Source organism: Beta vulgaris, chromosome 8 (assembly GCF_026745355.1).
Source record: "Beta vulgaris subsp. vulgaris cultivar EL10 chromosome 8, EL10.2, whole genome shotgun sequence".
Classification (NCBI taxonomy): domain Eukaryota; kingdom Viridiplantae; phylum Streptophyta; class Magnoliopsida; order Caryophyllales; family Amaranthaceae; genus Beta; species Beta vulgaris.
The window spans coordinates 41454440-41470034 of record NC_079209.1 but is presented as its reverse complement, the minus strand read 5'-3'; the positions used below and the strand labels follow the sequence as shown (position 1 = coordinate 41470034).

General features: G+C 35.1%; 1 protein-coding gene across 1 annotated transcript; it reads left to right on the top strand.

Moving 5' to 3' along the window:
• Positions 1 to 2480: 2480 nt before the first annotated feature.
• LOC104901610 (hypothetical protein) lies at positions 2481 to 6543 on the top strand. The gene is made up of 5 exons (XM_010689199.4): positions 2481 to 2981; positions 4118 to 4282; positions 4372 to 4544; positions 4785 to 6234; positions 6325 to 6543. The coding sequence occupies exons 1-5, from the start codon at positions 2853 to 2855 to the stop codon at positions 6379 to 6381; spliced, it is 1974 nt and encodes a 657-aa protein (XP_010687501.1). The 5' UTR covers positions 2481 to 2852; the 3' UTR covers positions 6382 to 6543.
• The last annotated feature ends 9052 nt before the right edge of the window (positions 6544 to 15595 follow it).

Here is a 15595-nt window from a genome sequence, read left to right as displayed (position 1 = left end):
TAAATTAGTGAGGGGTGTGCACACTAGGGACGTTTTGCAAAACAATATTGGCCATTACTCTTAATTTATTGGGTGACGACCCATGTTGAAGTAGGTGGTTACTGGGATTAGTCCCGGCCTACTGACGTTCGATTCCCCTCTGATAATTAAAATTTGTTGTTGTATGACTCATATAAACTTGAAATAATTGAAATGGTTAAGCATATTATCTACTTGTTTGTATTATGCTATAAAAAATTATTTTCAAAATATAATTATTATTATTATTTTACGGGATGGAGTTGTAATTACATAGCTTTCGCTAATTTTTGTGTTTTCGCTTTCTTTGTTCTTTTCCTATTTATATTGTGCAGGTTGGTGAAATGGACTACGTTGCAGGAATGAGTGAATTTATAGTTTTTAAGTTCACCTAGTTTAATAAATATTATAATACTGATGATTGGGATTGTTTAGTTTTGGATTTGTTTAAATTAGACAACTTAGTTTGGGTTATTTTAATACTTTGGTTTGTAAGTTGAATTTTTATTTTTAATAATTAGCCTTGCATTTATTTTTAACAATAGATGTGGCGGTAACACCCTAAAGGTTTGGTAAGATATTTTAATGAAAAGTGAATGTTTTATTAAGTTTTGAAACCAAAGTTTTGGGGTGTTACAGGTTGCGATACTTGGATATCATTGAACCGTATATGCCAGATCGTACTCTACGCCAACTTGGATTCATTCAGGATGTTCCCCCATTAGATCTTGGAGCCGGAGTCTTGCTATAGGCCTTCTGCAGGGGATAGGTACAGGGCAGACTTCTCATGTATAGCACAACAACAGACGTGGGAATTATTTCCACGTGGTTCACAGCTTATGTTGCGTGATCTGAAGAAGGCGCTAGATCCTTCTATGGCAACATATGCTTTTCATGCAGTGGTATCACACCTACTCCCATCCTTACATCATTGACCTGACTGAGTTGCCTGATGGTAGAGATGGATCACAATATGTTTAGGGTTTGGTGCCAAATCGAGTATATTATATTCTATTATTGATTGAAATTAAGTGTTAATAAATTATACATTGAACTTAAATTGTTTTGTTATATACTACTATATGCAGGTATTGGCTTCAATGTTTACTTTGATGGAGTCGTTTATGGAACGGGACACCAACCATCTGCCTGCTAATTTTCGGACCCTATTTGAGGAGTTGTTAAGGTGGTATGATGCATGGAACCTTACACGTGGTGTGTCACGACGCCGCAATCATCACTCCTAGTCCATTTTTGTATTTTCATTTGAACTAATTTTCAATGTAATATTTTTTAATTTTTTATCTTTTTAAGCGTGAAAAAATATTTTATTTTAATCTTTTTAAGCAGCTGCAGTCATGAATAATTTTACCAATCAGGTTACGCAATCAGCTAACTTATCAGTTTCAGCACCTTAACAGTTCAGCTGCTACCTAATTAGTCTCAGCCACGTTATTAGTTTCAGCTCTATTTCAGCCAGTGTTGCCAAACATAGCCTAGTCTAAACACGAATATTTTGTGACCTTTAGTCTTTGTGTAGTGAGTGAAAATATGATATGAAGTTTTTAACTCTTGTAGCAGCCATAACATCAGCAACAACAACCACCTCAGAGGGGGAGATGATGCCGCATCAGATACCAAATACATGAGACTCATGTTTTGCCTACATGAAGGAATAGAAGATGAGAGTTGAGCGAAAAATGCCTTGAATATACCATGTTCATGGTATACTCAGATGTATGATAAAAATTGTACATTGTATAACATCTTACAGCCCGTTCATTATCATTTTTTGTTTTTTTTGAAAACTAAAACCCAAAAACAAGAAACCGAAAAAAGTGGTTTCACTTTTTAGTTGTCAGTTTTCAAAATCATCATGTTCCCAATAAATTTGACTAATTTTTTATTCATTATATAAGATATATTATATGACTTTGAAAATCAAAAACTAAAAAATAGAAAACCACAATAATACCGAACGGGCCCTTAAATATGGGAAAAACTCAATGCATTACTAGCTAGTAAATATATAATTGAGTTTTTTTGCGGGGATATATCAGGATAATAGTGCATTTTGTGGGGATATATCTCACTAAAATTTTGTTGGTGGGGACATACCAACCTAAATTTAAGTTTTGTTAAAAGCTACCAAAGACACTATTTCCGACGAGAAAGTCAAATTTTCGGCCTTAGACTTGGCAGGTACTAGTGATAGTTATGAAGTTGGAGGAAAATGAATGTAATAAAAGCAATTGAATATCACGCACTATACAAAGAGTCATTAAGCAATTTCAAGGCCGAAAATTTGACTTTCTCGCTAGAAATATCGTTTTTGGTAACTTTAACAAAAATTAAATTTAGATTCCCCTCAAAAAAAAAAAATTAAATTTAGATTTGTATATCTCCAAAAAAAAAGAGATATATCCTCACAAAAGATGCTATTACCCTAATATATCCCCACAAAAAACTCAAAATATTAAGAATGTCCAAAAAAAAAATATTTAATAATGAAGTCAATTGACACAAAAATGGAATTCGACCGTTAGAAGGCGTAAAAACCTCTCCCCTGATTCTTGTAACGGATAGTTTCACTTTCCTTGTAACAACGCCATCTCCCCCAAACTCACTGACTCTCACAAATCATAATCTCGTAATTTGATTCTTTTTATTAACAAAGAAAATCAACAAAATACCGAACTTTAGTGTATTAAAATTTCTTTCCTCTCCATTTCATAACCAAATCAATCATAATCTTGACAAATTTTCCATCTTTTTTTCCGTACTGAAATTTGTAACTGAGATTTCTGGGAAAAATAATTGAAATTTGGAATAAAATGGATTTAGGTTGCTTGGATTTGGGTTGCATTTCATTGCCTGATGAAAAAAAACTCACAAATTCTTTTGCAGAATCACACAGTGATGATTCCAACGATTCTCTCTCTTCCACTACCAAACTTGGCAAGGTATATTTCTTTGATTTTATATTTCTTGAATTTTATGGAGAACATGTTTAATAATTAATGGGAGATAGAGAATATATTACAAGATATAGAAATAGTTGATTTCATGGGATTAGCAGGAAAAAAGTTGATTTCTTTTAGGATTATATTGATTAGTAGAGCATTATTGAATTATTATTTTTTTGTTAATTTTATTTCTGGGTTTTTTGTTTTCATTATTGATATCTGAAATCAATTGCTTGTTTTGGGCATTTTTCTTACATCTGTCAACTAAAAGATGGCTAATATTTGATTTTCTGCACTGCAAATTATTATCCTCTTGAAAGAATCTTGTGGTTCGAACTTTAATCAAGTGATCTGAGTGTACGGCGTGATGGCATATGGTCATTGATATAATGATATTTAGGCTATGTTCAGTTCACCTTATTTTTGCTTATTTCAGATCTAATCAGATCAGATCAGAAAAAATAAGTTCAGATCAGATCAGTTCAGATCATGCTTATATTTAAAAAATCATTATATCTTTCATTACATATTAGTAAAAATTATAATGATTAAATATTAATAAAGTACTCATTGAGACGAATCAAACAAGACCCCACATGACTATATTTTTTCTTATATATCGAGAAAAATCTAAAAGATAAGATCTTGTAATCAAATCAGTTCAGATCAGATCAGAAAAAATAAGTTCAGATCAGATCAGATAAGTTCAGATCAGAAAATTTCAGGTTAACTAAACATAGCCTTACACGGCAACGGCTAATTTGTTAGGCGTTAATAACTTAATATGAAGTGATAATGGTAATAAATTGTACTGTAATTATGTAAGAAAGTTTGACAACTTAATTCTCTAACATGAGTTTTTCTTCGTAAATGTGCATTACCACTCACTCCTTTACAAGTGACATTAGACTGTAATGAAAGTATATGAAGAAAATAGATGTTTTGAGGGTGATAAGACTTCCTTTATATTAAAATACATTATCATTTCCACTATTTATGATCACGTACCTAAAGAGGCCATAATTCTCAGACTGAAGTATAACGTTGATGAGAATATGTTCTGGAACGTGTGAGGGATTGAGAACATACAAATGATTCAGCTGTTGTAACTGATGTTGGTTGTTACTATGCAGAATAAATCACACAAGGATAGAAATAGCCCTCCATCTGCTGGAAGTGTACTAAAACGAGTCACGTCTCAAATTAAGAAGCCATTGCATCGCAAAAATTCGCCTCTGAATTGGTCTCCTCGCAAAAAAATGGACTCCTACTTGAAGCGCAAAATTAAACTACTACAGGTACCTTCCTATTTTCAGTTATTTATTGAGTTCTATCAACCATTAGATGTATATATTAACTTGTTGAGTGACATAATATTCCATTTCAGGAAGCCGGGGGTATGAATCTTACATTAGATGAGACATTGGATGACTCTAAGCCTCATTATTGTCGAGTAGAAAGAGAAAAAATCGCTGCAAGAGAGGCCGCGTGCAAAGTAATGGAGGCACGGAAAGCTGCTATGGTTGAAGCATCCTGGTGCCGCATACTTCAAGCAGCCAGGTATCCTTCTTGCTCACTTGCTGCTCAGACTTTCTCAGTCCACAATGGTCGTTTAAGATACCAGAAAAATTAGTCACGTATTGCCTAAAACAATTGCAAAAGTTTTAAAATCATAGCACATGATACATAGTATCTTTGACCATAAGGAAGTCTGACAATGTGGCATGTAAACTAATTACTGATCTTTACCTTAGTTTTTTCTTTATGGCACTTTTTGATTTTTTTTTTTTACTGTTTCAGAATTCCGAATAAAGAAGCAAAGGAACTGCTGATAAAAGCAGAGAAAGATGAAGTTGAAGCATTCGAAGCTGCAACAGCCAAAGGAGTAACCGTGTATGACACACCTGACCGACCTTTGAAACGTTTGGAGATAGAGATGTCCTCTGCCACAGGAAAAGGATCCACCACTCACACAGTAAGAGCGTCATTTGAAACAGCTTTTGAAGTGGATAAACAAGTTGCAGTAGCAGTTAAATCAGCATTTATCAGATTAGCACATTGCAATTCCTTCAACAAAGAAGAATTCAAGGACTTGGTAAGGAAAATCAGTGAAAATCCTGATACTCAAGAGCGAATCTTGGAATATGATACTGGGTCGGGGATTGAACCAGAATCTCATCCTAATGATGGCTCGAACTCACGAAGGAAAAATAGGAAGAAGAAGTTAAGTCCTCAGAAATTGAATGGGACAAAACTTGTCAATATGATGCTTGGAAGGCTAAAATGCCTGAAAGAAGAGGAGTTGGCTTCTCTGGCAACAATTGTTGCAACATGTGGACTGAGTGCTGCTTTGGCTGATACAAAGAGTCATAAAATGCAGGATAAATCAGCTGTCAGTAGCATAGATTACTCCATTAATGAAGTGAGGACGACAAAGCTGCCAGTAGAAGAGCCAGAGTTACCCAGTTTAGACAAGTTTCTGGTAAAAAAATTGACAAAGCTTGAGAAGGAAGTGCAAGAAGCTAAGAATGCTACAAAAGCCGAGTCTAAAAGAGATGATGATAAACAAGTTTTTGTTGACAATGTACCAGACCTGGGAAGTGTACTGGTAAAACATTCATCCAAACTCGAGAAGGAAATCGAAGAAGCAAAGAAAAGCCAGAAGTCATCAGACATTGATGGCCTGAAATCGGGGAGGACATTGAAACATGGGAAAAGCAGGCCCCTTAAAGAAGAAGATAAAGAAGTTCCAAGCTTGGACAAGTGTTTGGTGAAGCATGTATCGAGACTTGAAAAGGAGATTCAGGAGGCAAAAAATAGGAGAATAACTGACCTGGAGCGAAGGCAGAAAGAGAATATTAACATGAACACAACCCTTTTTGAAAAGGAACAAAACAAAAGAGGTGATGGAGCAATTGATAGTTTGGATGCCGTTCTAGTAAAGCATGTATCGGCATTAGAGAAAGAAAAGATGGGGGGTGTTTCCAAAGAAGTGCTTGAAGTGAAGAAAAGGGACACAAGTGCACAACTTATGGGCACAAGTGCTGGTGGGTTGGACCAGATACTTGTCAAACACAAGTCAAGACTCGAGAGAGAAAAAACTGTTATTGCATCAGAACAACCTGAAGAGAGGAACACGTATTCCAAGTCTCGCCGTGAAGCAAGGGAGAGAGAGTTATTGGAAATGTGGGGAGGTATTGGCTTAGGCAATTCCATGAAGCCACAGGTCTCAAGACTGGAACGAGATAAGGCAAGTTTTGTTTGTTTCTTTCTTGTTTTCCCTGTTCTTTATTTCATTTTTGCTTACATTGTAATAATCCTGCATTGTTGGCTGTTTCAGGCTGCTTGGCGTAAAGCTGAAGAGGAGGAGAAGAAAATATCTCTGCTTGAGCAGTGAAGCATACTCTTGTATGCTAATACTTGCAAAATACAGAAAACTGCCACACTATTGATTTCATTCGTTGTTTTCTTTTTCTAAACTCTATGCATTGTTGATTGTACATATGATCACATTATTTTTTTGGTAATCCATCACCAAATTGGTGAATCTTTCAAATGAGCAGGATTAGATGCAAACTACCTTCATTGAACTCGTTGAATTCCAACACTGCCGCTTTTCTTCTATTATTTCCCCTACTTCAAATCTAGGTGCCAACTGATGCACAAGCGCTACTGTCTACGTGACTCCACAAAAAGTGACTAATGGTTTGATGTTAAGCTCTCAACCAAGTATAGAAGGTTCTAGTAAAATCTCAAGGGCAACAAGAATACATACTTCTATATTCAATGTGGAGTATTGGTAGAGAAAGTTACAAGGATAAATGATGAAGAAATTGATTCGATCCCAACCACCAGGTCTTGGGTAACACCTCTCAAGACTTTAACCAATTAAATTTAGTTGATGATATATTAGTATCGAAGATGAGATGAAACAATGAAGGATAGTAGCTTAAACTAATTGATAAAGCAAAGCACCACAATTTAGTTCAAGGTTTTGAAGGGCAAAGCCGCCAACTTCAAGAGATTAGTGTTTAACACTTCGATTAATTAAACTCAAGAAAATTCATAAACTAAGGAACAAAACATTTCAATCTAAGTTAGATGTGTTTGACAATAATAAGTGAAAATAAACTAAAAATGAAAAGTTAGCTGAAAATTATAAGGTATAGCTGAAACTGATAAGTTAGTTGATTAGCTTAATTGTTGGCAACACTAGTAGCTTAAGTTGATAACAAATTCTTATGTGTGGTCGGCCTTGAAAATCTTGTATCCTTTGTATTTATCCTATTTACGTGCAAGTCCCATGTAACCCCTATAATTCAACACTAGTTGTTGCTAAACGTTGCTACATGTCTAAGATGAACATGATAAAAATGCAATAAACATTTAAAAACTATTCAATAAAAGAGAATCCTATCACAAGAAGAAAGAACTTCAATACTCACACTGTGAGACATAAGGGGATTCAGGAAAATGACAAAGATCTCGTAAACAAGATTCACCCAAACAGTGGCGGATCCAAGAATTGATCCGCGTAGTTTCGAAATTTATTTGGTGTTAGCTTGGTATATTTCTCACAATTTTTCAGACATGGATCAAATTAATCATTACATGTGGCCATATGTGGGAGCACCTAATTTGTTGTTTTTTAGGGTTAGTTTGCTGATTGACCATAATCAACCCTCTACTTCATTTTAAGGGTTATTACTAAGAAAATTTTTAAGTTAATTAAATGATTTTTTATTAAAGTTTGAGTTGATTAAATATATATTTATTGTTAATTAATGTTTAATTAACTAAATTTTGAGTTAAAGTCGCTAAACTAATAGATTTTAGTCTTTTACTATACTCCAATGTCTTTTTTCATTTTTTGGCTTTTTTTTCTTATTTTTCTTCCAAATTTTCGTACAGAACCTACGCTAGATGCACTCGAAAAAGGAAAAAAATAAAAATTGTGCTCTGCGACTGCTAGGTAAAGCAATTTATTTTGACATATGTATACACAGATATACCAATACCACCAAGATGGTGGATTAGTTCTAGATCATTGACCAACAAACGCATTTGGTTCTAGCCTCTATGCGATCCAGATAACAGTTTGTTTTGCAGTGGTAAAGTTTTTTTCTTCCAAAAAAGTACCAGGTTCCACTGTTCCAGTTTATTACTCTAGCTATTCACTAGTTCAATACGAGCTCGTATTTGTGATTTGTGCATGTAGCTTCAAGCCTTCAACATGGCTGTTGCCTTCTCCTTAGCATCCTTGTGCATGTACTCTCCCTTTGGCAAATTAAAGGAATCAAGTCCAAAGGAATGCGTGGATTAGTACCATACACGACTTTAAATGGAGAGTGATTTGTAGCATAAGATAGCTCCAAGTTCCAATCTCAGTGCTCTTGCTGACTTAGCCCCTAAACAATGCACCTAGAGCACAATTCGTTACCGTACGTTCATCTCTTTCAGGATGATGGGAGGTGCTAAAACATAATAGTTATTTCAATAGGAACACTATAAGAGGGAGGATGAATTATTGTATGTGTAGAAATAAATGTACTTTTTGAAGAATTATAAAACTATAGAGAAACAAGCTAAAGGGACCCCAAAATCAAAATTACAATGATCATTAAACTTAGTGAAATAGAGTAAAGGTACTAACACTTAGTGCTTATAAGAGAGTATAGGTACTAACACTTTAATTAGTTAAACTCACTTATTCAATTAGTTAGACACAAATCGAAACTTAGTTGAACTTGTATATGTATAGAAGTCATCATGTGAAATGTGGGATTCCACATGTATTAGTGGTTTAAACATTTTCCCATGATGTTACTTAGCTTGAGGAACATGTTCCATGAATCCCACAAACACCATGTTCAATTAGAACTTGTGTAACAATCTGATGATGACGTCTTAATAACTAGCAGTTACTTATGCAACATTTTCTTAAATATGGTTTCTCCTTAAAAACTATTTTAATTAATACAACCAAATTTAAATCCTTTTATCAAAAAATATCTAAAACTATTTTCTTTAAAAACAGCAAGGAATTTTTTTTCGAATAAAGATAAAATCTTTTCCATAAAAAGATTTTCCTTAAAATAAGATTTTGGATTTTTTTTTTCCTCCATAACTACCTTACTTACACTCTTTTTTTGCAAGAAACTACCTTATTTACAATTTTTTTTTACAAAACTACATTTATTACGTTATTGTTTGTTGACCATTACTTAAAAACTTGTTCTGACATTTGATTGTAGTTTTCCGGTGAATAAAACCCATGTGTAGGTCATGTGACTTGTTATTTTACTCATGTTATTCCCCTTTTCTATATTATTTCCCCTTCTATTTTGTACAAAACCCATGTGCATATCCTTAGTTACATATGTTAAATAGGTGACGTAATACATTAGTTTTTTTTTCAAATTAATAAGTTTTTTTTAACTAGAAACAAGTTCTAATTGGAGTGAATATTGCATATTTTGCTAATACCTAAACTTAATAATAATAGGCGATATTTTTCACCGACATTGAAAATTGAGTGATAGTAAAGGCCGAAATTTGGTTTAAGTCATAAGTGCTAATCCCTAAATGCTAAAGAACTCCAAATGATACCAGACAGTTTTCTCAAATTCCCAAAACATTCCTAATACGACGGAGAATGTTTACCAACAACTTCAAAACTCAAAATCCATCTGCAGCGTCCGTCGATCTTTTTTCTTCATCCGGTTTCCATCTTCATCTGTATTTTGTTGTTTGAAATTTGATGAGAGCAGTGATTCAAGTTATATTGCTTGTCATGTTGGTTCCTTAAAGTCACTCTTTTTATAATCTACTTAGAAATGTCAAGCTTTATCATAGTGAGTTTGAAATCCCTAATTTAGTTTTCCCAATTTCTTGATTTCATTGTCAATTGTGTTGAATTATTGGTTAAATGAGAAATCTTAATTGTTTCTTTATTGGATTCTACTGTTAATTCTATCGAATTTTACTATTAGTTTCAGCAGTGGTTGTGTTTACCGTTGTTGAATTTTTTTTGTAGGCACTAGCTTTGATACAGTATTGAGAATTTAGCTCTTCGGTGCCTGAAATTTTCGTGGATTTATCACTGAACTTCTCTTAGCCAAGAAGTATCGAAGGTAAGACTCCATAATGATTCTATCATGGCTGGTTGTTTTTTCTATTTTCTGAGTCTACTTAGTGATTTTTCTGTACTGTTCAGTTCATATTGCATGTCTTCTGTAATCTGGGCATTGCACTTTTGTGATTACCCTTTGTACTTGCAGCAATATTGTATTTGTGTTCATGCAATATTTTTTTTTTCTCTTATCCCTATATCTTCTTAGTAATTGTGAAATGACACTACTTGATGATGTTCTAAGAAGAGCAGTTTAGACTCATAGGATATATGGTTCTGATCTTTTGCATCTTGCCTAACACATATTCTAGACCTTCGATTAATGTACAAATGAAGCATTGTGTCCTTTCTTAATTATAAACGTATGACAATTGGTTTGAACACTCAACATAATTTTATTCCAGTTGAAGGTGTGAGTTTTGAAGTGCTCTTAAACTATTATCCGAGTTTTATGCTTCGAAGGAATATTGATCAAACATCTGGATTATGTAGTGGCACGAGGTTAGTCGTTAAACATTTAGGCAATCGTGTTATTGAAGCAACTGTTATTTCTGGAAGTAATGTCGGAGAAAAGGTATTTATCCCAAGGATGAAACTCACCTCGTCTGCCTCAACCAAATTACTTATCAGATTTCTGAGACGTCAGTTTCCTTTAATGGTTTGTTTTGCTATGACATAAATGAAAGTCAAGGACAATCTTTGTCCCATGTAGGCCTGTATCTCCCGAGACCTTTCAGCCGTGGTCAATTTTATGTTGCGGTATCCAGAGTTACGAGCTAAAAAGGTCTCAAGATTCTCCCCTTTGATAAAGAAACGATGTGAGTACAAATATAACAAATGTATTTTACAAGGAAGTATTTGCAAACATATAGTTTGAGTTAAAGGCCTTTTTTTTTTTAATTTGTACTGTGTGCTTATTGAACTATTAAAGGTTGCTGGCTTGGTCACATGCTACCTTATTCTACACTCTCATGTAGGCTAGCATAGATAATTAATGCTCTCTCTTTTTTCTATTTTTCTGTACCTAGGCAGCTTTCTTTTTGGCTGATCCCACTCACTTTTACAGCCGTTATTTTGTCTTCTTTGTTTTGTCTTGTTGTACAGCTCCTACAATGTGGTAGGGTTTCTTTAGTGTACAAAGTATATATATAGGACTCTCTTGTATAGGAAGAGGTAGAACAACGGAAATAGGTTGTAAAGTTTCATAGATAAATGAAATAGAAAATCTGGAAAGTTTTTTCCACAAAAATCAAAATTTGAGTTTTTACTTCTTTTCATGGTATCAGAGCAAGGTTGATTGCTCCTGTTTTTCTTAAAGTTGTAAAAGCTCAAGTCCTCTATCATGGCTGGTGGAGATGCAGGAAAGAATGAAGGAAATAACAACAACCCTTATAAGGATCCTCTTTTTATAGCAGTGAGTGACAATGCTTCTTCATCTCTAGGAAGTATTGTTTTTGATGGAAGTAACTTCATGAGTTGGAGTAAGAGCATTAAGATTGCTCTTGGAGCTAAGAACAAACTGGGTTTTCTTGAAGGAAAACACAGCAAACCAGCAACTGGTTCTGAAGAAATTCAAAAATGGATAAGATGTGACTATATGGTCAGATCTTGGATCCTGGCAACAATGAAGCCAGACATTGCTGGAAGTTGGTTAACATGGATTCAACTAAGCAGATGTGGGAAGAAATACTGGAGAGATATGCTCAAACAAACGCTCCACAGTTGTTTCAATTAAAGAAGGATCTTTGGGAGTTGCAGCAGAACAACATGAGCATCAGTGAATACTACTGCAAGCTCAAAGGTATTTGGGATCAGATAATGGATTTGGAAGGGATCCCTGAATGTAGCTGTGGAGCTATGAAGAAGTGTACGTGTGAGTTAGCAAAGAAAGTCATGGACTTACAAGCCCAAGAAAGGTTGATTAAGTTTGTCATGGGTCTGAACAGTGGCTATGATCAAATGAAAACAAATTTGATAAGCAGTGACCTCTATTACCTGTGAATAGAGCCTATAACTTGATGCTTCAAGTTGAAAGACAAAAACAACTTACAGGAGAAATCACTGCTGGTCTGGAAGCAAGTGCTTTAGCTGCTACTAAAAGATTTCAACCTAAAAGCTTGGGACCTCTACAACATTTTCAGAAAAAGGACTATTATAAGAAGTTTAAAGAAGAGAAAATGGGAAGGATCTGTGAGCACTGTGGGAAGAAGGGACATTTGAAGGTAGAATGTTTCCAAATTGTGGGATACCCTGAGTGGTACAAGAAGCCAGATGAACATTACAAACATGCTGGAAATGTCATGAGAAATGCTGAAGATGAAATGGAAGACAACCCACTGAACTACAACAGCAATGGAAAAGAAGCAAGTGTAACCAAGTTAGACAACACTTTTGTGAACAACATTGTTCAAGAAGTGCTCAAGGCAATGAATGAGAAGCAAGCAGGAACAAGCTCTCAAGCTAACTTTGCAGGTAAGCTTTCTATTTCCAATGTTGTAGTTAAGAAAACTCTAAAAAAATCTCATAACTGGCTTATAGATTCTGGAGCCAGTGACCATATGACAGGCAACTTAGACTTATTAGTCAATATCAAGAAGTTAAAGGGTAAGATAAAGGTTGGACTTCCAGATGGAAGTGAAAAATATGTCATTGAAATTGGTGATGTTATCCTAAATAACATGATTACTCTAAAAAATGTGTTTTATGTTCAAGACTTTCATCATAATCTGCTTTCAGTTGCTAAGTTATTAAAGGAAGGAGATCTTAAGCTTCTTTTTGATAAAAATGGTTGTGTATTACAGGGCCTTTCCATTGAGAAGGCTATCTTGTTTGGAACAAAAGAGCAGGACCTTTATAAACTTGTGAAGAAGGAAGAGGCAGAGAAGAATGATGATCTATATGCTTCAAAGTTTTTGAAGAGTTGTAATAGTGTAGTTAACCTGAACACTATTCATGCTAGGCTAGGACATGTCTCTTTATCTAAAATGCAACATTTGGTTTTTTGTAAGTGTGAAAACTTGAAAGATTTTTTTTGTGATACTTGTTCTATTTCTAAACATCACAGGCTGCCTTTTACTCTAAGCAAATCTATTGCAGTAATTGCTTTGATTTGATACATGTTGATTTATGGGGTCCCTACAGGACTAAAGCTCTAAGTGGGGCTAGTTATTTTTTAACAATTGTAGATGACCACAGTAGAGTCACTTGGACTCAGCTTTTATCTAACAAAGAATAAGTAAAAGGAACCTTGTTAAGTTTTATAAACCATGTTGAGAATCACTTCAACACCAGGGTAAAAACCTTGAGAAGTGATAATGGTACTGAGTTTTTCAAGAGGAATGTAAGATGATGTTTGCAGAAAAAGGAATTTTTCATCAAAGAAGTGTGGCAGGAGTACCACAACAGAACGCAAGGGTGGAAAGGAAACATAGGTTTCTACTTGAAACTGCCAGGGCACTGAAGCTTCATGCAGGTATGCCTAACTATTTGTGGGGTGAATGTATTCTTGCAGCCACACATTTAATAAACTTATTGCCTACAGCTGTTCTTAAATGGGACACTCCTTACAAAAGGCTCATAAAGAAAGAACCCACCTATGAACATCTTAGAATGATAGGTTGCCTTTGTTATGCTAGTCCTAGTCATAAATCTAGTGACAAGTTTGCACCTAGAGGAATAAGGTGCATCATGTTAGGATATCCTTACTGTCAAAAAGGATATAAAGTGATGGATCTTGCCACTAGGAAGGTTTTTCTTAGCAGAGATGTTGTCTTTAAAGAGAACATTTTCCCTTTTCTGCTAAAAAAGAATGCTTCAGGTAATAACATCCATAATGACAGATGTTCTACTGATGAAAATGAAAATTGTGATATGCAATATGATGAACTAACTCATATTCTTCATGAAGTTAACAGACAAGAAGAAGATGAGATTAATGTGGCAGGTACAGATGAAGAGGAGATCCATGAAGAAACTGAAGCTAATACAGAGGAAATGACAACTCTACATCAGCCTGTAACAAGGAAATCTTCAAGAGAAAGTGAGATTCTAGCAAAATTCAAGGATTTTATATATGCAATTCCAGGCAAAGGAAGTACAGCTGGAAATGCAAGTGCTCACACAGAGACCATGAAGAATCTGGAGACAAGTGGTTTGTTTAGCCCAGACTACTTATGTTCCCTCAACAATGTTTTGAGAGTTAGAGAGCCTCTTCACTACAATGAAGCAGTAAGAGATGAAGGATGGGTTCGGGCTATGCAAGAAGAGCTTGATGCCCTTGACAAAAATAACACATGGGAGATGACAACTTTACCAGCAGGGAAGAGTGTGATTGATAGCAAATGGGTATACAAGATAAAGTTTCAACCTGATGGCAGCATTGATAGGTTGAAAGCAAGGCTTGTAGCCAGAGGAGACAAACAGGTTGAAGGAAAGGACTACAAACACACTTTCTCACCTGTGGCTAAGTTCACTTCAGTAAGGACCCTAATTGCTCTAGCAGCTAGTCAACAATGGCATCTTCATCATCTTGATATCAACAATGCTTTCTTGCATGGATATCTAGATGAAGAAGTTTACATGAGGCCTCCTAAGTGTTACAAGCATGCTACAGGGGACTCAGTTTGCAAACTGAAGAAAAGTCTTTATGGCCCTAAACAAGCCTCAAGACAATGGAATATTGAGTTGACTAAGTTCCTCATTGAGCATGGATATGAACAATCAAAGAAGGACTACTCTCTCTTCACTAAAAGACTTCAGAGGACTCAAGTCATCATCCTTGTGTATGTGGATGATTTGCTTGTAACTGGAAATGATCTTACAGAGATCTCTCAAATCAAAATGGCCTTGGATAGTGCCTTCACTATCAAAGACCTTGGCAACATGAAGTATTTTCTGGGAATAGAAGTTGCTAGAAATGAACAAGGGATTATGTTAAACCAAAGAAAATTTATTCTTGATATCTTGAAAAGCACTGGGACTGAAACTTGTAAGCCTTGTAAATGTCCTTTCCCTAAAGGATTAAAGCTTTCTACTGATCAAGGTGAGCTGCTTCAAGATCCTGAATTCTACAGAAGTATCATAGGGAAGCTTCTCTACCTAAATCTGACTAGGCTTGATATCTCTTATTCAGTCCAACAGCTAAGTCAATTCATGACTCAGCCTAGACAACCTCACCTGCAAGCTGCTATACATGTGATCAAATACTTAGCAGGCACAATCAATGTGGGGTTATTTTACTCAGCTCAATCTGAACTCAAGTTACAAGCCTTCTGTGACTCAGATTGGGGAAACTGTGCTTTCAGTGCACGCTCTCTCACAGGTTATTGTGTTTTCTTGGATAAATCTCTTATCTCCTGGAAGACTAAAAAGCAAAAAACAGTGTCAAAATCATCCACAGAGGCAGAATATCGTTGTATGTCTCAAACAACTAGTGAGATTGTATGGCTAGATGGCATCCTCAATGATTTGGGCTTTCAGA